Here is a 23,528-nt window from a genome sequence, read left to right on the forward strand (position 1 = left end):
TAAATCTTAAATTTTTTTATGAAATAAACACACCCTTAGAATCTGTTGGTCGGCTAAGTCGATTTAAATTTGCCCAATCAATTTGTAATGGTGGGCTCATATGTTGAGTCTTTGTGAAATTAGTAAATTAGTAATATTGTAACGGTCCATTAAAAGTTTGAAAGACGAAAGTGACTTGATATTAAAGTCACCTGTCGGTAGAATGTTCTCAGATGGTAAAGTACTTTGACCGTGCCCATCAGAGAGAGAGAGAGAGAGAGAGAGAGAGGAGGAGGGGGACGACACTGTTTATTGCGAAGTGAGCTCCGATGGCGAACTCAAAGGCAGGAACAAGCACCAACAATACATTAGGAGGTGAATATCAGGTGTTCTTGAATTTTAGAGGGCCAGATACTCGTCGTGGATTTACCAGTTGCCTCTACCATGCCTTGGTAGATGCTGGGATTTGTGTTTTCGTCGATGACGAAGAGCTTCGACCAGGTGAAAAAATTAGCAGCAACCTTCTACAGGCGATTGACAACTCCAAGCTCTACATACCCATTTTCTCGACAAATTATGCTTCGAGTCATTGGTGCCTCCGTGAGCTTGCAAAGATGGTGGAGAACACCTCTAAATCTAAAGAAGATGGCAATAAGAAGGTGATATTGCCCATCTTCTATGACGTGAAACCTGATGATGTGCAACTAAAAACCTTGTTATATTGCGATGCCATACTGAATTTGGAGCAAAAGATGGCGAATCAAAAGATGAAGTTGAGCTCTAAGGATGTAGAAACCTGGCGGCAAGCTCTCAGAGAAGTTGATGGCACCAAGGGGTGGGAGCTGGAGAAATATCCAGGGTAATTATCTAGCTGTGAATGTGAAAGTTATTTTTAAAGTTATACTGTAGATCTAATAATAAGTCATTAATTATATTCCCAGTTAATTTTCATAGATTTAAACGAATGCCTCAAATTCTTCTTTATTATTATTCTTTTAAAATGGGAGATATCCGATTTTTTCTAACCAAATACGATTATTATAATTTCATTTTTGACCTAATCTCCATTGTATAAATTTTGGTTTTGCTTCATCCTTTTTATACTAATTTGATCCATGTCTGCATTTAGATTGTTAATTTCCGTCTTGTTTCCCAACTTTGTTAATTTTAGTTTAGTTGTATCATGATTGTTAGTTAATGCTTTTTACTTACGTTACAATATTTCTCATGCAATATATACATTCCCATCAAAAGTGAAATTTTAGCGGTTCCATACAACAACTTTATGAGAATTAATTGATATCAAATTAAAAGATGCTTGAGTTATTATTTTTAAGTTACAATGAAATTTCAATCAGATATAACTTAAAGTGCGACACAGAGTACACTTTGAATTTGTTGTTGCTATAAAAATATGTTTTGAGTAGTAATATTAGTTAAACGAAAAATAGATCACCACAATGCCAACAGATGATTAAAAGTATTTCTATTGTGTTGATGAACTCTATTGGATTCACCCTCCATCGCTCCTTTGCTTCCTCACCACCATCCCGTCTCGTTCCACTGGCAGCAACAGCAACAAGTGAGCCACAAGCTCACTAGGATTGGCCAAGCCTCGAGCTCGCCGACTCACGTCTTGGCCAATCGGTGGGCTGCCAACCATCGTTGAGGCACATGGCCGACGAGAGGATGGTGGAGGAAGGAGGAGGAAGGAAAATAAAGAAAATAATAATTTTGTAAAATAAAAAATTTAAATTTCCAATCTTTAAAAATATAATAATAAAAAAATTAAAATTAAAATTAAAAAAATTATTATAAAGGAGTTTAAAGAGAACATGTTTGGCTTAAGTGAAAGAAAAACGATTTCCTCAAAAAAGGGAAATCATTCTCCCCACTTTTGAAGGAATTCTTTATGGAGGGAAAATATTTTCCTTAACTTATTCATTTCCTATGAACCAAAGCTAAAAGAAACTGAAAAAAATTATTACCAGAAATTATTTTTCATGAAACAAACGGAGCTTAAATTTTGATAAGTATTGTCTTGATTGCTATATAGAATTCATTGAACTTGCCTTTTTTTTTTTCTTCAGTGAATCCAAACATATATGAACTTATCTTATTTATATGGAGTCTTATTTATCATCGCCACCAATAGTTCCGTTGATTAGATATCAGTCAATTGCTCATGTAATTCAGTTTTTTCGTAGAAGCAAAATCTGGTGTATAGTTTGCTCAAAAAGAAAAAAAGTTGGTCTAACCATTTCTCTCTCGGGTGCGCGCCCATTGGATAACAAATTTAAGTATGTACAAGAATATAGATGGAAAATTGGAGAATTGCTAAAGTAACTATGAAATGTAAACTAAAGGGTGAATCTCAGACATGAGCATGTCATATGACTAAACCTCTCAAAACCTTTGCTTACTTGTATATATGATAATTTTATAGTTTATAGAAGTGAAAACTCAAGACATTTGATGTAAATAATTTTTCGTCTTTTAAGTGAAATAATAATGCGGTGATAAATTTTTGTGTCTTTGAGCACGACTAACATTCAAAAGAATGTACTTACACAACTTTATACGATTTAGTATATTAAGATACAAAAACAACTTTTCTTGCACTGCTTTTGTATTATATTCTTAAGTGGGGTTCATTCTTACTTGCAATAATAAAGTATCAACGTAGATTCCTGGCTCTATCACTTTCACTGAATAGAATTCTATCTATTGATGAGTTTATGAAATTGATTACAAAAGAGAAACGACAAAAGCTTGTTGTATATATGAATAAGAACCACTTAGTTATATACTCCTTTTTCTGTTCTTTTTAATTTTTTTTGCACAAGTATTGTCGATCTCGTAATTTGAAAATAATATATTCTGATTGTGGTATACTTTCATAAGAGCAACTTTTCTTACAAACTTGATCATTATCTGGAATCCTTCCAACATGCTAACAGTATTTAAGATAATCAGATTGAAAATTGTTGACAGTTAGATAATGAGTTTTTCCCCCCGAAAAAGTTTTGACCTCGCGTTCCTATCCGGTTCCTTGGTATATGGTTGGTCAACATGCAGGAAAATGAATTTATTGTCTTTTCTCATTTGAAACTACTTGACTTTGTGGCAGCCATGGGGATCTTATCAAGTTGATTGTTAACGAAGTTATGGATAGGCTCATGACAAGACAAAGAAAAGTGACCGGAGATTTAATTGGAATGGAGGATCCAATAGCAGCCATAAACAGTTTATTGCACATCGATTCTAATGGCGTGCGGCTTATTGGTATTTACGGGATGGGTGGCATTGGTAAAACGACACTTGCCAAAATTATCTTCAACCAGTTATGTCATGTCTTTGGGAAAAACTGCAGCTTTCTTGACGATGTAAGAGAAATGGCAAAAACCAAGGGCTTGGTGAAGCTACAAGAACAATTATTGTCTGATACCTCAAATTCTAGAGTGGCTCGCACCATTTGTAACACTCATCATGGGATTAATAAGATTGGAGAAACAATTTACAGCAAGAAGGTATTGATTGTTTTGGATGATGTCGATGATGGCAACCAAATCAAAGAACTAATCGGAATGAATTCTTTGTATCCTGGTTCTAGGATACTTGTTACCACGAGGGACAAAAGTGTTTTGAAAATAAGGGGATTTCACTATGAAATTGTGCCTTATGAAATGAAGGGTTTAAGCAATGAAGACGCACTTCAACTTTTTAGTAGACATGCCTTCAATGACAACTCTCCTCTGGCCACTTACTACAATCTTTCAAAGGACATTGTGTCTACTGCAGGTGGACTACCTTTAGCTCTTCAAGCAATTGGTTCATCACTTTTTGGTCCAAAAAAGAAAAAAATATGGGAAGAGATGCTAGAGCATTTAAGGAAAACACCAAATAGGGATGTCTTGGGAAAGCTAAAGATTAGCTATGATGCCTTAGAAATGGATCAACAACAGATATTTCTCGATATTTCATGCTTTTTCATTGATGCAGATAAGACTTATCCACTCTACATGTGGAAAGATTGTGGCTTTAGCCCAGAGAATGCTATTGATGTCCTGATTAATAGGTGCATGATAAAGGTTATAGACAATAATAGGTTTTGGATGCATGATCAATTTAAAGATCTTGGAAGGGCAATTGCTAATCAAGACCATACCAGGTTGTGGGCTACAGACGACATCATTCGCAAGTTAAGATCAACAGAGGTAAAGTATGACCAAACTTAATTTGAATAGAAAATCACTTATCATGTTCTTAATTGAGGATTCACATTTTGAACTTGGGAGCTACTCTTCTGTATCATTTTTTTTCTTCTCTTGACATCATGGGATATTGACAAATTCCTGCTCCTGCTCCTCCATGTCATTGGCAGATCAAGGAAAACATTCAAGCAATCCATTTGCCATCTTTGGGGATTAAAGATCCTATAATTGTCACTTCGGAGCAAATTAAGCGGTTCCCATATCTACGGTATTTTCGGTTGTGTGATGTAGCTTGCCAAGGCGACTTCGCGGGCTGTCTTGCTGAGTTGAAATGCATCATTTTGCATTACCCTCATCAAATTCCTTTCCTGGACCGCCATCCACAATTTATGGCAACTAATTTGCATCTTGAAAACGTCGTTGTAATGAGTCTTTTTGGCAATGAGTTCCCAGAAGATGCAGTCAGGAGCTTAATCGAGGTATGTCGGTCTCCCTCTTGATTAAGTGTAATTCTCTCATTCAATAAAGGACAAAATTTGATGGATTTATAGTTTCACATTCTCATTTAGTGAGAGGATCAAATGACAAATGATACAAGTTGGGAGCCTAAATCCATGTTTATTCTATTTTTCTTTCTTGATATTTCATTGGCTTCTATAGGGGGCAAGGAAATTGAAGGTTCTCACTCTTCAAAAAGTTCAGTCATTGCACAGGACACCAACCTTTTCCGGGTACTCAGTTTTAGAGGAGTTGACTATCTCCGATTGTCGTTGTCTGAAGGAAATTGGTTGCTCTATTGGGAAACTAATGTGGCTGACTAACTTGAGTGTTGAGTCATGTTCGGAACTTGGAAAATTACCAGAACAAATTGGTGAACAACAGAATCTTCAGCACCTCTCCCTTAGGAAGTGTGGTAGCTTAAGGGAACTCCCCGACTCAGTTTCGTATTTAAAGTCATTGACAAAGCTGGATATGTCTTCCACGAGTATTACAAGATTACCGGATTCCATCGGTAAACTACAAAGCCTGTCATTTCTCAATGTATCACGCACAAAAATTGTGAAATTGCCTAGGACGATAAGCAAGCTCAATCACCTGCAAACACTGAACCTATATGGTTGTCATGAGATCCAAGAGTTGCCGAAATTCCCCAAAAGTTTGACCACTCTACGGCTTAGATCTATGTCATTGCAGACTGTTCCTAACCTTGCCAACCTTACTAACCTTGTTGAACTGATCCTATCTGATGCCTCTAATTCTAGAAAGAGATCAAATATAACTCAAACTTGTGACTTGTCGTGGATTGAGAGTTTATCCAAATTGAGCAAACAGCACTTGTGCCTTTCAAATGTCCAAGCGACATCTACTGAGTGGAGTACCTTTTCTCTGCTGAAAGAACTTACTCTATATGGACTAAACTTGCATACCATCAAACAACTTCCGTCAAACTTGACAGTTTTAGAGCTCCATCGCACTCAAGTGACGCAAGTACATCTTGACGGGCTTCCTCAGTTAGAAGAGTTGACTGTCAGAAGTTGTGTACTCCTCAAGAGATTAACCGTTCCATCAAGTTTGAGAAAAGTGAGAGGAATCGAAGTGTGTCGGTGCAAAGAGCTAGTTGAAGTTCAATTTCTCGGTGTCTTAAATTCACTGGAGATATTACAGGTTGAGGGATGTGAATATCTCGAGAGGTTGGTTTGTCTGTCGGAAGAGCCAGAGTGTGATGAGCCACAAGCTCTCGAGTTGACTGGTGGGAGGAGGAGAGTGTCCCTTGTCTCAAGCTCCCTAAAGATGCTTAAACAATTCCAGCTGCGGAGGTGCCGAGCGCTACGGGAGATTCAATTTGTTTCAACCTTGGAATCACTAGAAGGTCTTTTCATTCTAGAGTGCGTTTCGTTAAAAAAGTTACGCGGCTTGTCAAGCTTGAACAACTTGGAGCATTTAATAATTGGACGGTGTAAGAACCTGCAGGATGTCGAGGGCATTGACGAGTTAGAGATTTTGCAGTGGTTGGAAGTTTATGGTTGCAGATTACTGGAAAGGATTATCGATACATCGAGCTCAAAAATACCAAATGAGTGCCGAATAGAAATAAGGGATTGTAGTAAGTTAGTCATCACTGGTACATATGGTTCAAGCATCACTTGCGAGTCTTACAGAGAGAAGATTCTGCATGGACCAATACAAGCGTCGGACTCTAAAATTGATACAACTTTTTACAGCTGCGAAATAGAAACAGGGGATCCTCTACCGGACAAGGTGAACTTCTCTTAATTCATAGATCATCGCCGTTTGTTCTTCTCTATTTGCTTTCTGTTTCTTTAACAAAAAGGCCTTTCCTAAATAGAGTCTAGGCCCGAGAGACCGCAGCCCATCTTGTCATTTCCTTATGCAGAATCAGGAAAATAAAGAGGAGAAGAGAGAGGGAAAATTAGAGCCGGCAAAAGCAGGAGGGAAAATTCCAAAAAGTCTTCTGAAGCGGTTCGCTCTCTCGAAAAAGTTCTCACCAACGTGTTTGTGTCGAAGAAGTCCGTGAAGTAAAGAAGCAATTCCGCTCCCTGCTTACCAGCAGCTTATATCTTTGTCGACCAGCGAGCACTTGCGTCCCAGGTGCCGTTTTCCGTAGCATGGCCAGGACATTTTCGTCTCCATTTTTCTGAGATAGCCCAATTGCATGTGCCACTCCTCATGTGCAACTGGGTTAAAATTAAATTGCCAAAATTGGAAAAAAAAAATGAAAGCTAGGTTGTTCGAGTCAGCACCAACAGAGCTAAAGGTTGTTTTCTTCCCTCGATTGGAAATGGAGGATCGACAGTGTGGCGTGGAAGGAGGGCAGCGGTGCGAACCACTTGGATCAAAGCTAACCCTGCGAGGCGATCACATGCATGTCCAAAACCTGGGTAGGAACTCCTGATTTTTAAATGTTTGGGTTTTCATGTTTAAAATTTGGTGTCTATGTTTGGGTGTGAACTCCTCGAGAGATTATCCATTACATCATGTTTGAGTAAACTGAGCCAAGCGAGGTGTCTTCTTGCGCAGAGCTAATTGAAGTTTAGTTTCTCGGTGTTTTAAAATCGATGGAGACCTTATGTATTGTTGAGAGGTGGGTTTGTCTATCGGGGGCTAAAAGCTCCCGAATTGACTTATGGTGGGATGAGAGTTCCCTCGTCTCAAGCCCCCTAAAGATGCTTCTAAGAACTCCTACTGTCGGGGTGCCTACAGCAACTGGAGATTCAACTTGTTTCTTTGTCGAAATCTTAGGAAAAATTACGTTTGTTGACACCAAATAATGACCAACCCTATAAATCGATGAGTAGCAAGCTCAGTTGAGAATAAAGATTGATCAAAACATAAGTCACCAACGAATAAAGCAGTCAACAACTTAAAGGGGATGGATAAGGGCCTTCACCAGCACCATCGACGAACCTACATGCGATCCGGAAGCTGGGAGGCGTGACTGCAGTGTGGTGCTACAATGATCTTGAAGCGAGCCCTACATTCGATCTGGTCATGAATCGCTTCCATGACGCTATGCTGCCCCTTTGGGACCCCAACATAAAGTACTTAATAGATGGTAACAAAAGACTCCCTTTCCCATTTGAGAGTGTGGTGTTGGGATGCGAAGGTGAGCCAGCCACTGGATTTACCGAAGGAGCTCTCTTTCAAAAAGGCTTTTGAGGATGTTAAGGTCATGGTCCGCAGTTACTACAGCTAAGGAACAGGGTGTTGATTAGTTATCCAAAGGCGTGGAAAGAGGGCTTCAGGATGCATGGGTTGGTCCTGATTTGGTCGGGTGCGTTGTGTACACAAGGCTTTCATGCTTGCCGGCACAGTGGACACTGAAACACATCCAAGGACCAAACAGGCTTTTAACTATGCACATAGGCTCCCTTACGCCTGGCATATTATCCTTTGAAGATGCCCAAAAAAACCTTATCGCAGCATTCAACCATAACAATATCATGCAATACGTATCACATGAACTGGAAAATCTGCGGAAAAGGCGCATATGAGTCTACTACTATCAGTTTCTCTACTAGCTTTGATGGGACATAACGGCTTCCCCTAAAAGATCGAGCTGTCTCGTATTGCTTACATACATGTTAAATACGTACTCTTATCAAATGCTCAATTTTATAAAATTGATCAATAACAGTTGATATGGAGAAAGGCAATGCATGATTATGGACAAACCCCAAAGATTTTTCCGATGTGCTGTAGTTTCAAAAGAAATGGCTTGCCATAAGAAGCTGAGGTTTTTCATTTTCTTCTTCCATCTCTATGGCAGCTTCAGCTTTGATTTCCTGAAACCCTTTTATCCCATACACCGTCAATCAGCTTCCAAGTTTTATCACTAATAACTTGAGCCTGCACATAAATGGAAACAGAAGGGCAAGGCAACATCATTTTGCTTGGGAACAAATATAGCAGCTAAAACTCGCTAAATCACATTTACAGGTGCAGCAAATGTGGAAAGTCCAACATTTCCAGGTGCAAAAGTAACGCTCCCTGGTAGCGTTACCATAGTGTTACACTGTAAATACCCCATCATCCAGCATGAACGAGAGCTCCACACTCATCTACAAGACTCGCAGACGGCTGAACAAGGAACAATAGAATAGTGCTTTCAGCAGGTCCATGTGGTCATTGACATGAGTGTTACATGATGAAACCACATAGTTCAAAAATACTTCACATATTCCTCCGAGCCATGAAGCAACAAACAATTCTTTCTACTTTTTGTGATGAACATGTACTGATTGCCAAATTTCCTATTCCTTTTTTCCTCTTTAGCGTGCATCACCAGTTTTTTTTTTTTTTTATTAATCCCATTCCAGATTAGGACGGTGTTGAAGACATCCAAGTAATAGCCAATTATGATGACTAGAGTTTTATGGATGGGTCAACTATTTTCAAATTTTAAACTATAAAATGAAGATGTGGTCCAATAAAAAAGTCTATGCTAGCTCTAATAAGTCCTTTTCCTCTACTATGATTCTCCAATCCTCCAAATTAGAGGCGGAGTTAGATAATGAAGATTCTTATTGTGTTATCTTGCTTCCAACAACACTCGCCTAAGTGATTGCATGTGGCATAGCTTAAGCAAGAACAGATCACATGCCTACTGGTTCATCACAGAATAACTAACCAATCCAATTGCAGAACAGTGACCACTAAACAACCAAAGCAAATATTTTTAATATCTCATGAAATAAATCCCGAGGTATCGGCTTTTATCTCCTTTTTCCAATAAAACACCTCTGAAGCATAACCACAATAAGGAACTAGGAAAGAGAATTTAGTATCACTAAGAAGCCATAAAACCCATTAAAAAAATAATCTTCAAGTGCACTAACATTTATCTTCAACATTAAATTACTCAAAATTAAATGACTTGTTAAATAAGAAACAGGACCTGTGATTGTCCCTACAGCTGACTGGTATTCCCGAAATACCAAGGGGCATTTTTCCACAGAAAACTGCATGAATTCATCTCCAAGAGCTTCCATTCTTGCTGCTAGCTGTTAAAACTAATCAAGTTCTTATATTTATTTCAATATATTTGGACAATTGTTTCAAAAAGTAGCTCTTTTATGGGCCAAAATACAATGTTGTCATACTTGTATTAGCCATACGTACATTTGGCACAAGATTGCCCTGATTTCTATGGTATGCTTTTCCAAATGCAGTCATCCCTGTCTGCAGTTTAGGGATCTTGTGGTTAAGTTTTCCTTTTACATAGTTCAAATTTTCGTTAAGAGGCACCAATGTTTGCACTATATCAAAGCAAGCTGTGACGTAGAGACTTTAAAATCATCCATTTCTGTCGGTATCTGAAGCAGACCTTGTTCCCTCTCTGCACCATCCTATAATAGCAGCAGGTAGAGATGTGTGTGTGTCTGTGTGTGTCTGTGTGTGTGAGAGAGAGAGAGAGAGAGAGAGAGAGAACAAGAACTAAAAACTTAATAAATAAAATGCATAAATGCCTGGCTTAAGTAAAGATCTCAAGTTGAAGCTGAGGAGAATAAAGTACAAGCAACTCAAAAGTTCAAAGAAGTATCTTTACACTGTTATTAAGACTAAAAACAGTTTCAGACAATAGAAAGCCTTCAAAGATGATGAAGAATGAAGAAAATGCTCCATACATAATAAGCATTTAAATATTCTACCATGTTTTCATCAATAACTTTAGCGTTCGGATTAATTGGAGGTAGCCTTGCAAATTCCTAGTACAAATCTCTTTAAGTCCAACATATGCCTCCCCACGTACAAATTTTCATGCTTCGGTCTTAGGTCAAATTTCAGCCTCCACATGAAGGGAAGTGTTGGAGCATTTAAAGGTTAAATCAAGTCTCAATCTAACAGTTTAAACTTTTAGCCTAGTTGACAGTAATTCTACAAAGATTTCACATACAGCATGTAAGCACATCAGTATAGCAAATTGCAGGAACAAGCTTCTAAGTGCTCTTTCATAGCCTTCTCTGTAGCTGGATCAGTATATTTTTTGCAGTGAACAAAGAAGAGCTCACTGCAAAAGTACAAGCCAATTGACAAGGCAAGCCACATACCACATCACTGCAGTTGCTACAGTAGAGTAAACTTCAGCACGGACTGTGTCTGCGTTAATTACATCAACATTCACTATTTGTTGATGCAACTTTTGCCAGACATCATTCCAGCAATCTCGGCATACGGTCAACCACATGGCGCCAGAAAACTATTTCTTTCCGTGAATTCCCTTGGGTTTCTTGTCTATGTCCATCTTTATAGCAAGGTAAGATTACTGCATAAAACTGAAAATCCATCTATCAGATAAGAAGCAGAATTCACATGGAGCACAATTTAGTGGCATGTGTTCTAGCCTATTCAAGAAGGGAAATATTGTAAGCTAGCGAAACATATATTCTCTGCTAGTCAGACAGCATCAATACCAGGACCCAGGCATTCCAGATGATAAGCATGAAGTTTGAATCCAAAATAACTGAAGCAGCTGCATCTAGTGGGAGAAAAGACTTTATTCTCATTTCATACACAGCAACTGTCTTCATAAGTTTGATCTTTTCCTTTCTCTCCTTCTTCTGGCCATTTATTGTTTATCTTTTTCCTTCTTTTCTATTTTACTTTCTTCCCCCTGTGGGGGTACAGGCCTTAAAAACAGTATTTATGGAACAATATAATATATCAAGTTATTGCAATAGCATTAGCTCATGATACACCTTCATAGGCTCAGATGAGATGGAAAACCAGGATTGCAAGGGAAAATGATCCACGTGTTCCAACTGTTCCATTGTTAGAACCTAATGTAGCAAAAATTGCAATATTTCATACTCATAAAATGGGTACCAAAATATCTAAACAAGAAGGCATTTGAAACTAGTTGAAATGGCATGATCTTAGGGATCGATGAGATGGAAAACCAGGATGAGATGGAAAACCAGATGAGATGGGAAAACCAGATCATAGGCTCAGATGAGATGGAAAACCAGGATCGCAAGGGAAAATGATCCATGTGTTCCAACTGTTCCATTGTTAGAACCTAATGTAGCAAAAATTGCAATGTTTCATACTCATAAAATGGGTACCAAAATATCTAAACAAGAAGGCATTTGAAACTAGTTGAAATGGCATGATCTTAGGGATCGATAGTACAAAATAGTGGAAATTTTCTATTTTTAAATAATAGTAGCCAAGAAATCAACCAACCTGACATTGTCTGGCCATAATTCGAATACCCAACAAACTGGACATTATTGGTGTTAAGAAGACCCAGAAAATCACTGTAATCAATCCTATGCGAATTCTCAGGATCCCACTCTGTTCCTTTCAACTTTCCCCGCATAGTCAGCAAGGCCCTGCTCCAACTCGAAGCCATGACCAGCTGCCTCTCTAATTGGACATTTGCCTTCCGTTCAAGCTCTTCCAGCTTACTTATCCGTTGTCTCTCGGCATCTTTTTTTTTTTGGTAAAGTCTAATAATTTTTTTTTGGTAAAGGTCTCTCGGCATCTTTCAGTTTCTGAAAGTTCAAAAATTTAGAGCGTTTAAGAAATTAAGGAAGCAAAAGGGATTCAGCAACCGTACCAGCTAAATTATGAAGTTGAAGACAAGCATCAATGAACCACAAGAACCTCTAAACCCTGCAGCCAAAGCAGCTTCCTAGCAGCAAAATCTGAATAGTAAAAAGAACAGAAGGATCATCCCTTCACGTGCCTCCTAGTGGGGGAACTGTCCATAAACTTAATGAGCGATGCCCTTGAGTCTTTCACCACATTCTCTACCATATTAATCTTATTTAAAAGGCTCAAATAAGAAAATAATGTACTAAATACAATGTGCCCTTAAACCATCCCACTAGCCATATCAAGTTGTATGTGAATCAAGAGACAGCAAGCAAGAGAGAGAGAGTGAGGCGAGAGGTGTGCTGTACCGATAAGAAACGGTAGAGCATCTACACTACACAGAATCTGAAGAACCGGTTACATTTTGCACCAGCCGAACAACACAAGGGTGATTCTACTTTATCTAGACAAGACGGCAAGAATTCATGGATGAAGCTAGAAATGCAGGTCAATTAAAAAAAAAAAAAAAACAAATTTTATCACAGAATGCAGGGCTACAAAAGCAGACCCGGCCCCCAAGCTCACACGGGCTACAACGCCAAGAGCACTCCGCTTGACTCCATTCCATCAATGCATCATCCGAAATTCCACTTTTTTCAGCGTTCAACAGCCTCATTTATCAGAGCAAAGCATAACCCAGAATTCCAAAACACCCACGACGCCGATCCAAATTACATAAACAACAAACTCAATTAACCGAAAAAACCCGAAAGATAACACGAGCCGAACCTCGAAGAGCTGGGCCGCCTCGGGGTCTTCCTCAACGGAGCCTGCCGACGTGGCGACCGACTCGGGACCGGAACCCGCATTGGAAGCACTGCGTATGCCGCGACCGAAGCCGCCTCGGCGTCCGGGGAAGAGGATTGGCCGGGAAGCGGCGGCGGCTCCACCGACGCGGTTGGAGCGACGGAGGCAAGACGCAGAGAAGGATAACCGAGCGGAGGAGGCTCCTCTGGAGAGGGAGGACGGCTTGGGGAAGAGGGCGAAATCGAGAGGTGCGAAGCCGCGAGAGCTCATCTCTCTCCCTCCACCATGAAAATGCAGCAGCAGCAGCAGCTCTCTCTCTAGGAATCCTGCTGAGCTCTTCTCGCGAGAGAGAAACGACGACGGTGCTGGCGGAGTTTTCTGCGGGTTTTAGATTGGTTTTCAGGTGGCGACGCGGTTAAACGACGTCCTTTCAATCCGAATATGGAGTTTTTACTTGATTTGAAGTTGACTTGGAAACTCACGATGGGATTATTTATATGATCTCCATAGATTTACGGTGCGTTTGTTTGAAATTATTTGTGTTCCGGAGACCAATTTTTTACCAAAAAAACGCGTTTAGTAAACTTGTTTCAGAAATAAAAAAAGAACCAAAACACGTTTGGTAAATTATGTTCTTTTTTGTTTCTTTTAATTTTTTAATATTTTTATTTTATTTTTCCTTTTTTCTTTCTTTTTTTTTTTCTTCTTTTTGGCCGGTTGCCTACCGGCCATGGTCGACAAGGGCTAGCGGCCTCACCCGGCCACAACGAGGCTTGCCGCCCGCCGAGGCCGAGCCTCTCCGTGGTTGGGCAAGGCTCGGCCCGCCTTAGCCGGGTGAGGCCGAGCTCACTAGCCACCGCCAGCAACGCCGACAGGCGGTGGTCCGGCGACGCCAAGCCTCGCCGGTGGCTAGGCGAGCTTGGCCTCGTCGAATCTGGGTGAGCTCGAGCTCGCCCAGCCAAGGTGAGGTCAAGCCTCGCCGAGGCGGCGACGGCCCAAGCAAGGTCACCCACCCTCAACGGAGGTCGCTAGCCATGGCCGAGGCCGGCGACCAACAAAAAAAAAAAGAAGAAGAAGAAAAAAAAAGATAAGAGAGAGAAAATTTGTTCTTAAAAATTATTTGAAATAAGAAACAAATTTTTGTTGTTTGTTGTTTTTTTTCAAATGTGTTCGAGAACAAAAAACAGATTTGGAACAAAAATACAAACAAACGCATTTTTGTTCTTTTTTGTTCGAGGAAACAAAAAAAAAAACAAAATTTTTGTTCATAAATAGAAGAAAAAATACAACCATGGACGCCCTTAGTAGCTTATGTACGACTTCTTGCTATATAAATATTTCTTTGTTATAAAATAAAAATCCATTCTTCTTCGTTCTATGTAAATTGAACAATCGACAAATGGAATACTCTGTTTATTCATTTTACATTTCTTAATGTTCCTGTTTTCACTTGAGTAATGAAGTGCTTGCTATATAGATGGTCCGTTGGATTCTGGCCAATGGTCACGCATCTACCGTTTGCACTCTCTAAAAAAGGTCATGAATTATCTTTGGGGATGCTTGGACGACTCGAACATTCTAAAGTTCTTATTTTTCCATCGATGGTTGTCGAAAATATTTGATAACATTAAGTACAATTTGATTGACATACTTTTGTCCATTTCCAAGTTATAAATTAATGCAAGTGAAGTACAATAGTTACGATATATTAGCCAATAGTGTCAAAATGGAAAAATTATCAAAAATGTCATAAATATGTTATAATTATGCTAATTCAATTATAAACATTTCAATTTAACCAATTTAGTTATAAAATTTTTGATAATTTACTAATTCAATCTACCTAATTAATTTTGACTATAAATCGATCACATGGACACTAGCATGACTAGCATTGATGTGAATAAATTTTTTAATTTTTAAATGGGAAAAGTATTAAAGGAATCATAAACCTATTACATGTGTATCATTTTAGTCTTAAGTAATTCAATTGGACCAATTTAGTTCTAAAACTTATAAATTTGTGCAACGGAGTTCATCCAATTAAATTTTAATCGAAAATCGTTGACGTAAATGCCAGTTGTCTCATAGCATGACCACACTAATTTGAGCAAATTTTATCATTTTAAATATTTTTACATGTTTTTCTTCTTCTTCTTTTTTTCATTATGGCCGAAGATGGTCACCAAGGGCCTGCAATCCCTCGCTCGCAACTAGCAATGGCCCACAAGCCCACCTTAGCCATAATGGAAAAGGAAAAGAAAAAAAAATTGTAAAATTTCTCCATGACAATGCTGGTCATGGCACATAGACAGCTAGAATCCATATCGATAATTTCCGTCCAAAATTAATTAGATTCACACAATTGACACAAATACAAAATATTTAGGATTTAATTGATACCAATGCAATAAATTTAAGACTTTTTTATACTTTCCCTTTATTTAGGACTTGCATTAACATTTGTGGAAAATATCGGATGCCCACGATTTGTAACAGCCTTAAAGTATGGTATAAGTGTACTACTTTTGAATCCGAACCAAAGGCAGCAACAAAAGTTAGAGATTATAGTATGTATAAACCAGAACAGAAGGGATTAGGCAAGAGAAAGGAATGGCAGCTAGATCGATGATAATCCTCATTTTCATTTTGGCAAAAAAAGAATGGAATTAATATAGTGGTAAGGCTATCAGGGAAGAAAAGCTCAATAGCATCTGTACAAAGTGTCCGCCCGGCAAGAGTGAATTAGAATGGCGCAGAAACGGCATCCCTCCGAGATGGCAATTGCAATTCATTGCCATCGTCGTCATTAGGCTCTTCCTGCAAATTGAGTCCGTTGCCACGACAAATTACTGGTTCCAAGCCCTGTATCATGCAGCAACTCTGCCATTACCACGTAAGGAGAAAAATTGAAGAGAACTCCTCACCGCAACACCCACTCCACATGAAAGATAGCTTATATGCTTATGGTAAAACAAAGATACACACCAGTAAATTGCTTTAATTATAACAACTTTCAACTCCATTAACCAGATGATATTGGTAATATTCGACAATTGCAAATAGAACCCTTAAAATATATTCCTATCACCATCTAACTATTTGCCCAAATAGTTAGTCCAGATCTCAATCCGACCTATTATCGTATGCACCCACGTGACCAGCTTAATTTAAGAATTTATATGTGCTAGATAGGTGCACATGCGATTACATATTAATGATGTAAAGCATACAACTAAGATAGTAAGGAGAACATTTCAGCTGCTGTCAAAACCTGATATATTAATCCATTCAAGTCAATCTAAGGTCAAATGTTATGAATTTTCCCACCATTTATAACCTAAAATGTTGCTGAAGCAGCGATAGATTTGAGCAAACAAGGGGCGTCGCATCATTACTTCGAAGGTACAGATCAAGGGAGGGCGAGAACTGAAAATATAAGACAAGAAAGCTATCATCGACTCCTCTAGTTTTGCCCTGTTAATCACATATGCAGATCAAGCATGAACATTAAGGAGGAAGTGCTAACAAAAGAGGTGAGGATGCTTCAAGACAAACATGATGTTACCTCAGTGAAGATCCTCAAGGCCTCTTCCACGGTGCACGTATTCACCACGTACAGAGCCGCCTCCTGCTATCCATGCGCACGACATTAACGTCGACATCGATCGCCATCGAAAACTCACGCTCATCAGTTCCCCATCGAAGAATCATTCGCTTACACTGAAAAACAAGCATGAACAACAAGATCCTTACCCTGGCAAGCTTTATCTGATGGAAGCTGAGCGTCTTGGGCTCACCGTCGATGGACGCCCTGCCCTCCATGCGCGCCAGCGCTGCTCCTCCTTCTTCTTCCATCATCTTACAGACAGAGAGATGGAGAATGTTTAGTGGCGAGATTCTTATGAAGGTGGGTTTCAAGAAGTGGGAATGAGAAACGTCACCTCTTTTCTCCTTATACCTGCGAAAGTCGCCGGCCAGAGCCGCCGCCCTACCGAAACCGACGTGTGGCCGCTTGGGGGCGGTGGTATCGAACCACGTGGACGGCGCGATCGGGTGGTCACGAATCGTAGGGTAGGAGGCGGCGGTGGAGGCGTGTGACGTGGAGGTTCGGCAATGGCGGGCCGCGTTTCTAAGGCGCTACGTACGCGTGTTTGGTGAGCGTTTGGACCAATGGAAGTCCAACACTAAAGCACCGGCAAATCTCTGCGGAATGAATCGGAGAGAGGTCGAGTGATGGCGACGCCTTCCTTCTTACGTCGTGGCATCCGATGTCGTCCTGGATTACATAAGATATTTGTCGTCCCCAGGGGGCGTGATGTCGTACTTGCTGTCGTAATTACAGGGTAATTGCGTGCAGATTGCTTCGACTTCATCGTCAAATAACCAAGATAATTGACAAATGATTACTCGAGATTCGCCATCAATTGCATCAGATTTTAAACTTATCGAACTCCCTAACGAGAACCTTAACACACGAGCCAAAACTCGACGATCACAGATGGATGATTACTTTATTTCACTATTTTCTAAGCTTCATTTGATTATATTGTCCACATCTGCAAAGTTGAAAATCAGAGCAAGATCCAATGTTCGACCAACCATTATAAATCAACTGAGCTATTCCCTATCGCTAATTTTTTTTTCATATAGACGCATATCTCGTGTTTAATAAATTATGGAGGTCATGCTTATGTGTGAATACTTGATATTGTGGTGCACGTTTTATATATTTGGGGCAATGTGCTGAATGTATTACCTGTATTGGAATCGATGCTTTCCAACTTGCATTATGTAAAGCCTATAAGAGGCATAGCCTCTGGCTAGGCATAGGGACAGCATAGAAGGGGGATTTCAAGTTGTACACTCAAAGGAAAAAACAGAAAACAAAAACAAAAAGCTGTAAGACACTTTATGAGCGATACGTATTACAATTGTCGACCCGACAGATCATTCCGACTGTATACGTGCGGATGATCTGGATCATGGCTTGCAGTCTCAAACCTTAAACAAACTGTCTTTTATTTTAAGAAAATTTCGTTCATATATCGTAATTAAATATAAGAGGAATATTAAAATTTCCAAATAAAGGAAATTCCAAAAAGGTTGCAAAACAAAACAAAAACCTAAAATAATATTAAAAAAAGAGTACGGCTTTCCAATTTTAAACAAGCTCTCATCCTAAAAGACCAGATTTGTTACAACATCAAAAAACAATTGGCGGTTGATCATAGGAACCATCAATGATGAGCACACAACGTTCTTTGCGAAAACTACAACTTACAGTGTGCTCCTAAGTTCAACATCCTCAACATCATTGCCATGCAAAGATGATGACAACAACAACAATAACATGTTGAACTATCATAGATCGAACACTTCTGAAAAAATTCCCAAATCTAGATTTAGATCAAGAGAAAAAAAAAACGCATAAATTTAGATTTACACCTAAATTAAGAGAGGAAAAACAATCGATGGCTGATCACCGGAACCGTCACTAATAGGTACACATCGTTCCTTGCAAGAACTATAACTTGCAGTGTATGCCTAGGTTCAATGTCCCCAACATCATTACCATATGGAGACGACAACGACAATAATATGTTGAACCACCGCAGATCGAACACTTCTAAAAAACTCCCAAATCTAGATTTAGATAAAGAGAGAAAAACTCACAAATTTAGATCTACACCTAAATTGGGAGAGGACAGCTTCCGCCTAATCTTGGGGAAATCGTAGAACCACGTATCGCACATCTGTTTGTTTTCATTGAGAGAGAGAGAGAGAGAGAAAAAAAGAAGAAGAAGAAGAAGAAGAAGAAGAAAGTCAACTTAGAAAAGAAAATCCGAGCAAAGCAGCCTCGCGTCGATGAGAAGTTTCCTTGAGAGAGGGTTTTTTAAGGGAGAGAGTTTTCATTCATACAAAGTCGGAATTATTTGTATGACATTTAGCAGCTTACGTACAACTTCTTACCATATATATATATTTCTCCTATAAATACAGATCCGTTCTTCGTCTTTCTACATAAATTGATAAATCGATGCACGGAACACTGTGCTTGTTTTACATTTCTTGTTGTTCCCATTTTCACTTGAGCAATGAAGTGCACGTTAATTAGATGGTCCGTTCGATCCTACGCGATGATCGTGCATCTACTTGTTGCACTCTCTGAAAGTCTTAGCGTGCCTTCATGGACAATGTTTAGACAACTTGACTACTATTGATGTTATTTTCTATCGGTAACTATTGAAAAAATTTCACAACAATAAGTATAATTTGTTGACATACTTCTATCCATATTCGAGTAAAAAACCAACGTAAGTGAAGTTAATGGTTACGATATACTACTCAATAACGTCAAAATGGGAAAATGACAAAAAAATTTATTCATATTGCATTTGCCCTAATTCAATCATAAATCTTTTAATTTGGCCAATTTAGTTCTAAAATTTTGATAAGTTCTCAATTCAGTCCATCCATTCAATTTTAGCCTAAAATTGATGATGTGTACATTGACCGTCTTACATGATACGGGCGGCATCTACGCATAATTTTTTTTAATATGGACGACATCACCCTATTAGCCCTAATCAATAAAAAAATCAAAATCAAAATCAAAATTTTAAAAAAATTTCCACGTCAACGCCTTTGGTATCACATTGGATTACTGATATTGATGTCATGAATTTCAAGTCAAAATCGATAGAATTCACTGAATGGCTAAATTGTTAAAATATTTATGACTAAATTAACTAAATTAAAAGGTTTAGAATTGAATTAACAAAATTGTAATAGATTTATGGCTTCTTTTATCATTTTCCTATGTCAAAACTGTTTGTGATGAATTTCATTGGATCAAATCATTGAAACAATTGCAAATATAACAAAGGAAGTCCCAATGAAAGCTCATTTTAATTAAATTTTTAAGAATATTCAGTTTACCTTCTTTGCATGACTCCCCTATATTATCTTATTAATCCCGCACGACATTCTCATTTCGGCCATGTGCTTCCCCTTCTTGGGTTAATTCTATAAGCGACTGGGATGGGATGGCTCTGACTAGTAGTTGAGACTGGTTACATCTCAGAAAGTTAGGTCCATCCATTTCTAATTTAAACGTATGTGTGAAATCGACTATACACGATAATGTTAGATTTATCTATATTACAGAAAATAGCACGAGTTATTAAATAACTTCTTTCATCTTGTCCCCAATAAAATAAAAAATCGAGATCTTATTGCGAATCAATGTTATACGACATCTCTTCCATTTATGCACATGTAACATGGACAAAGGCTCAGATTTTCATCGCAAAATGATTAGCATACATATTATTCTCTAACAAGCTTAAGCTTTTTAGAAAGAAAAAAAAAAACATAATTATATACTTCGACATGGTAGCACCCGAACCAAGAGGTTTTGAATTTGATTCCTTAGACTTCTTTTCCCCCAATTTATAAAATACATTATGTACCGCCTTCCAACTAATTTTAAACTTTCAAATGAGACGGCCATGCCCTACATCTTAAAGCGATTTAATGCAGATAAGAGCAAGGATTTGTCCTGTTATGGTTTCACATATAATTGACTTTTAGTGATTGTTTAAATCCATCGGATACTAGACATCATTTGAAAGGAAAAATACTTTTAAAAAAATCCCAAATTTATTACATTTGTATTTCTCGACAGCCACCAATGAGGATCTCAGCCCTACCCCAAACCATTGCTGGGCACAAGCAAAGGCTTGTAGGCCCTTGCCAGCCATAACAAAAAAGAAAAACAAAAAAAAAAATTGTAAAATTTGTCCACAACAACATCAATCATATCACATAAAATGGCTATCATTCATGTTAGTAATTTTCGGCCATCAAATGAATTCAATTAGCACAAGTGCAAAAAAATTTATGATAGAATTAGTATTGATGCAATAGCCCCTCATTTGAAACCTGCATTAACATGTGGAAATTATTGGATGCCCTCGATTTTTAACAGCCTTGAGGTATAATAAAAGTGTACTCCTTGTGAATCCGAATCAAAGGCAGCAACAAAAGCTGGAGACTACAGTATGTATAAACTTGAAACAAAAAGGGATATGGCAAGAGGAAGAAAACGGTACCTAGATTGATGATAATTCTTATTTTTCATTTCGACACCTAAGTTAATCACATAATGGAATAAATTTATTGGTCAAGGTATCGAAGAAGACAAGTCCAGTAGCATATGTACAAAGCGTCCGCTGGCAAGAGCGAGCTAGAACGGTGCGGAAATGACATCCCTCAGAGACTGCGGCAGTCGCAGTTCATCATTTTCGTCTTCATTAGGCTCTTCCTCTCGATCAAGTCCGTTGCCACAACAAATTATTGGTTCCAAGCCCTGTATCATGCAGCAAGTCTGCCATTACCATATCAGGAGAAAGATTGAAGAAAACTCTTCACCACAACACGTACTTATACACACGAATATGGTGTATATGCTCATGGGAAGACAAAGATGCACACCAACAAATCACTTTAATTATAATAACTTCCAGTTTCATTAACCCGATGATATCAATAAGATTTGACAATTTCATCACGAATGCCACATATTATCCGCGGGGGAAATAGAACCCCTAGAGTGTATACATGTCATAATTATAATAACTTCCAGCTTCATTAACCTGATTATCTCAATAATATTTGACAATTGCAACACAAACGTGACATGTTTCTATGTGTGCCCAAATAGTTAGTCGAAACCTAGATCTGACGTATTATCGCACGCACCCATGTAACTAACTTGATTAAAGAATCCATTTATGCTAAAAAGGTGCACATATGAAAAACTTCAAGCATGCAGCCGAGATCATAAGGAGAACATTTTAGGTGCTATCTGGAATGACGTCTCAATCCATTCGAACCAATCTTTTACATGTCAATGTTATGGATTTTCTCATCATTTATAACCTAAAATGTTGCTTGACCAGTGATAGACTTGAGCGAACAAGGGGCGGGCGTCGTCTCGTGAGTTTGGAGATACAGGTCAAGTGAGGGGAGCACTGAAAATTCAAGACAAGCAAGCGATCATTGACTCCTCTAGTTTCATTATTATCCGCTGCATCGACTTGAATACCGTTCTTAATGGCATACGCAGATCACGCAAGAACATCAAGGGGAAAGTAAAGATAAAGAGGTGAGGATGCTTCAAGATGAACAAAACGTTACCTCAGTGAAGATCCTCAAGGCCTCTTCGACGGTGCACGTATTCACCACGTCCAGAGCCGCCTCCTGCTATCCATGCCAACGACATTAACGTCGACATCGATCACCATCGAAAACTCACGTTGATCAGTTCTCCATCGAAGAATCATTCGCTTACACTGAAAAACAGCATGAAGAGGATCCTTACCCTGGCAAGCTTTATCTGATGGAAGCTGAGCGTCTTGGGCTCGCCGTCGATGGACGCCCTGCCCTCCATGCGCGCCATCGCTGCTCCTCCTCCTTCTTCCATCATCTTACAGACAGAGAGATAGGGAATGTCTAGTGTCGTGATTCACGTGAAGGTGGTTTCGAGAAGTGGGAATGAGAAACGTCGGCTCCTTCCTCATCCTTATAGCTGCGAAAGTCGCAGGTGAGCAGCTGCGCCACGGAAACCGACGTGTGGCCTCCGGTGGGGACGGCAGTACCGAACCACGCGTACGGCCACGATCGGGTGGTCACGGCACGTGGGGAGGAGGGGCCAGCGGACGTGGAGGTTTGGCAATGGCGGGTCTCGTTTCCTAAAAAGCCCTACGTACGCGTGTTTGTTGATCCAACGCTAAAACACCAGCAAATCTCTCCAGAATGGACGAATCGGAGAGAGATTGAGTGACGGTGACGCCTTCCTTCTTTTGACGCAGCATCCCTTTGCTCCTCCTGGATTGCATAAAATAAAATATTGTCGTCCCCATGAGACCTAATATCGTACTTGCTGTCGTAATTACAGCGGAATTGCGTGCAGATTGCTTGGGCTTCCACGACAAATAGCCAAGATCTATCAGAAGTGACTGCCCGAGATTCGCCATCGATTGCATAAATTATATACTTTTCTTAGACGGGTAGCTCACTATGATAAAAATAAATTTCAAACTTATCATACACTTTGAGTGTGTTTGGATGGACATTTAAAAATCCCTTCAAGCCCCAAAATTTTCATCCCAAATTAGGGTATTTGGCAACCATTTTTCAAATGGCTTTCAAGTGAAAATCAACCCTTGAAAATGCTAAAGGCCTTGTTTCATGAAAATAATAAATTGCCTATTTTGCCCTCAAAAGTTTATTGAAAAACCACTTTTGCCCATTTTGAAAACCAAAATAATCTTAGATCTCGTTTCTCTTCCCACCCTTCATCGCTCTGCACCCTTCCATCACTCTCTCCCTCATGACGACCGCTTCTTGCTCGACTACGCTCTTCGCTCAACTACGCTCTTCGCTCAACTACGCTTTTCCTTT

At 39.1% G+C, this 23,528-nt stretch overlaps 4 protein-coding genes across 10 annotated transcripts; 1 reads left to right on the forward strand and 3 right to left on the reverse strand.

Annotated features, from left to right (window-relative positions):
- The first annotated feature begins 249 nt into the window (after positions 1-249).
- Positions 250-7,226, forward strand: LOC104417863 (disease resistance protein RPV1-like). 2 transcript variants are annotated; one of them, XM_039299407.1, is made up of 5 exons: positions 250-838; positions 3,110-4,196; positions 4,364-4,672; positions 4,854-6,452; positions 6,541-7,226. In XM_039299407.1, the coding sequence occupies exons 1-5, from the start codon at positions 309-311 to the stop codon at positions 6,727-6,729; spliced, it is 3,714 nt and encodes a 1,237-aa protein (XP_039155341.1). In that variant the 5' UTR covers positions 250-308; the 3' UTR covers positions 6,730-7,226. The 2 variants fall into 2 exon arrangements, with proteins under 2 accessions (XP_039155341.1, XP_010027370.2); XM_010029068.3 differs by having other exon boundaries at positions 6,589-7,226.
- A 958-nt stretch (positions 7,227-8,184) lies between these two features.
- Positions 8,185-13,508, reverse strand: LOC104415888 (probable inactive ATP-dependent zinc metalloprotease FTSHI 4, chloroplastic). 3 transcript variants are annotated; one of them, XR_005545440.1, is made up of 5 exons: positions 13,041-13,508; positions 12,199-12,208; positions 11,898-12,143; positions 10,763-10,977; positions 8,198-8,561 (listed from the first exon to the last, which is right to left on the reverse strand). XR_005545440.1 is itself a non-coding variant. In XM_039299186.1 (4 exons), exons 1-4 carry the CDS (start codon positions 13,326-13,328, stop codon positions 10,865-10,867), a joined length of 657 nt encoding a protein of 218 aa, XP_039155120.1. In that variant the 5' UTR covers positions 13,329-13,508; the 3' UTR covers positions 8,185-10,864. The 3 variants fall into 3 exon arrangements, 2 of the variants coding, with proteins under 2 accessions (XP_039155120.1, XP_039155121.1); XM_039299186.1 differs by having other exon boundaries at positions 8,185-10,977; XM_039299187.1 differs by having other exon boundaries at positions 8,186-10,987; positions 13,041-13,501.
- Positions 13,509-15,602: 2,094 nt separating this feature from the next.
- On the reverse strand, positions 15,603-16,994 carry LOC104415889. Of its 3 annotated transcripts, none has more exons than XM_010027286.3 (3): positions 16,815-16,994; positions 16,627-16,689; positions 15,603-16,487 (listed from the first exon to the last, which is right to left on the reverse strand). In XM_010027286.3, exons 1-3 carry the CDS (start codon positions 16,917-16,919, stop codon positions 16,392-16,394), a joined length of 264 nt encoding a protein of 87 aa, XP_010025588.1. In that variant the 5' UTR covers positions 16,920-16,994; the 3' UTR covers positions 15,603-16,391. The 3 variants fall into 3 exon arrangements, with proteins under 3 accessions (XP_010025588.1, XP_010025586.2, XP_010025587.2); XM_010027284.3 differs by having other exon boundaries at positions 15,603-15,941; positions 16,815-16,992; XM_010027285.3 differs by having other exon boundaries at positions 15,603-15,923; positions 16,815-16,990.
- A 4,000-nt stretch (positions 16,995-20,994) lies between these two features.
- LOC104415890 lies at positions 20,995-22,608 on the reverse strand. 2 transcript variants are annotated; one of them, XM_010027288.3, is made up of 3 exons: positions 22,447-22,608; positions 22,263-22,325; positions 20,995-21,432 (listed from the first exon to the last, which is right to left on the reverse strand). In XM_010027288.3, the coding sequence occupies exons 1-3, from the start codon at positions 22,549-22,551 to the stop codon at positions 21,310-21,312; spliced, it is 291 nt and encodes a 96-aa protein (XP_010025590.2). In that variant the 5' UTR covers positions 22,552-22,608; the 3' UTR covers positions 20,995-21,309. The 2 variants fall into 2 exon arrangements, with proteins under 2 accessions (XP_010025590.2, XP_010025589.2); XM_010027287.3 differs by having other exon boundaries at positions 20,995-21,450.
- Positions 22,609-23,528: the final 920 nt, after the last annotated feature.

Source organism: Eucalyptus grandis, chromosome 8, assembly GCF_016545825.1.
Source record: "Eucalyptus grandis isolate ANBG69807.140 chromosome 8, ASM1654582v1, whole genome shotgun sequence".
NCBI lineage: Eukaryota > Viridiplantae > Streptophyta > Magnoliopsida > Myrtales > Myrtaceae > Eucalyptus > Eucalyptus grandis.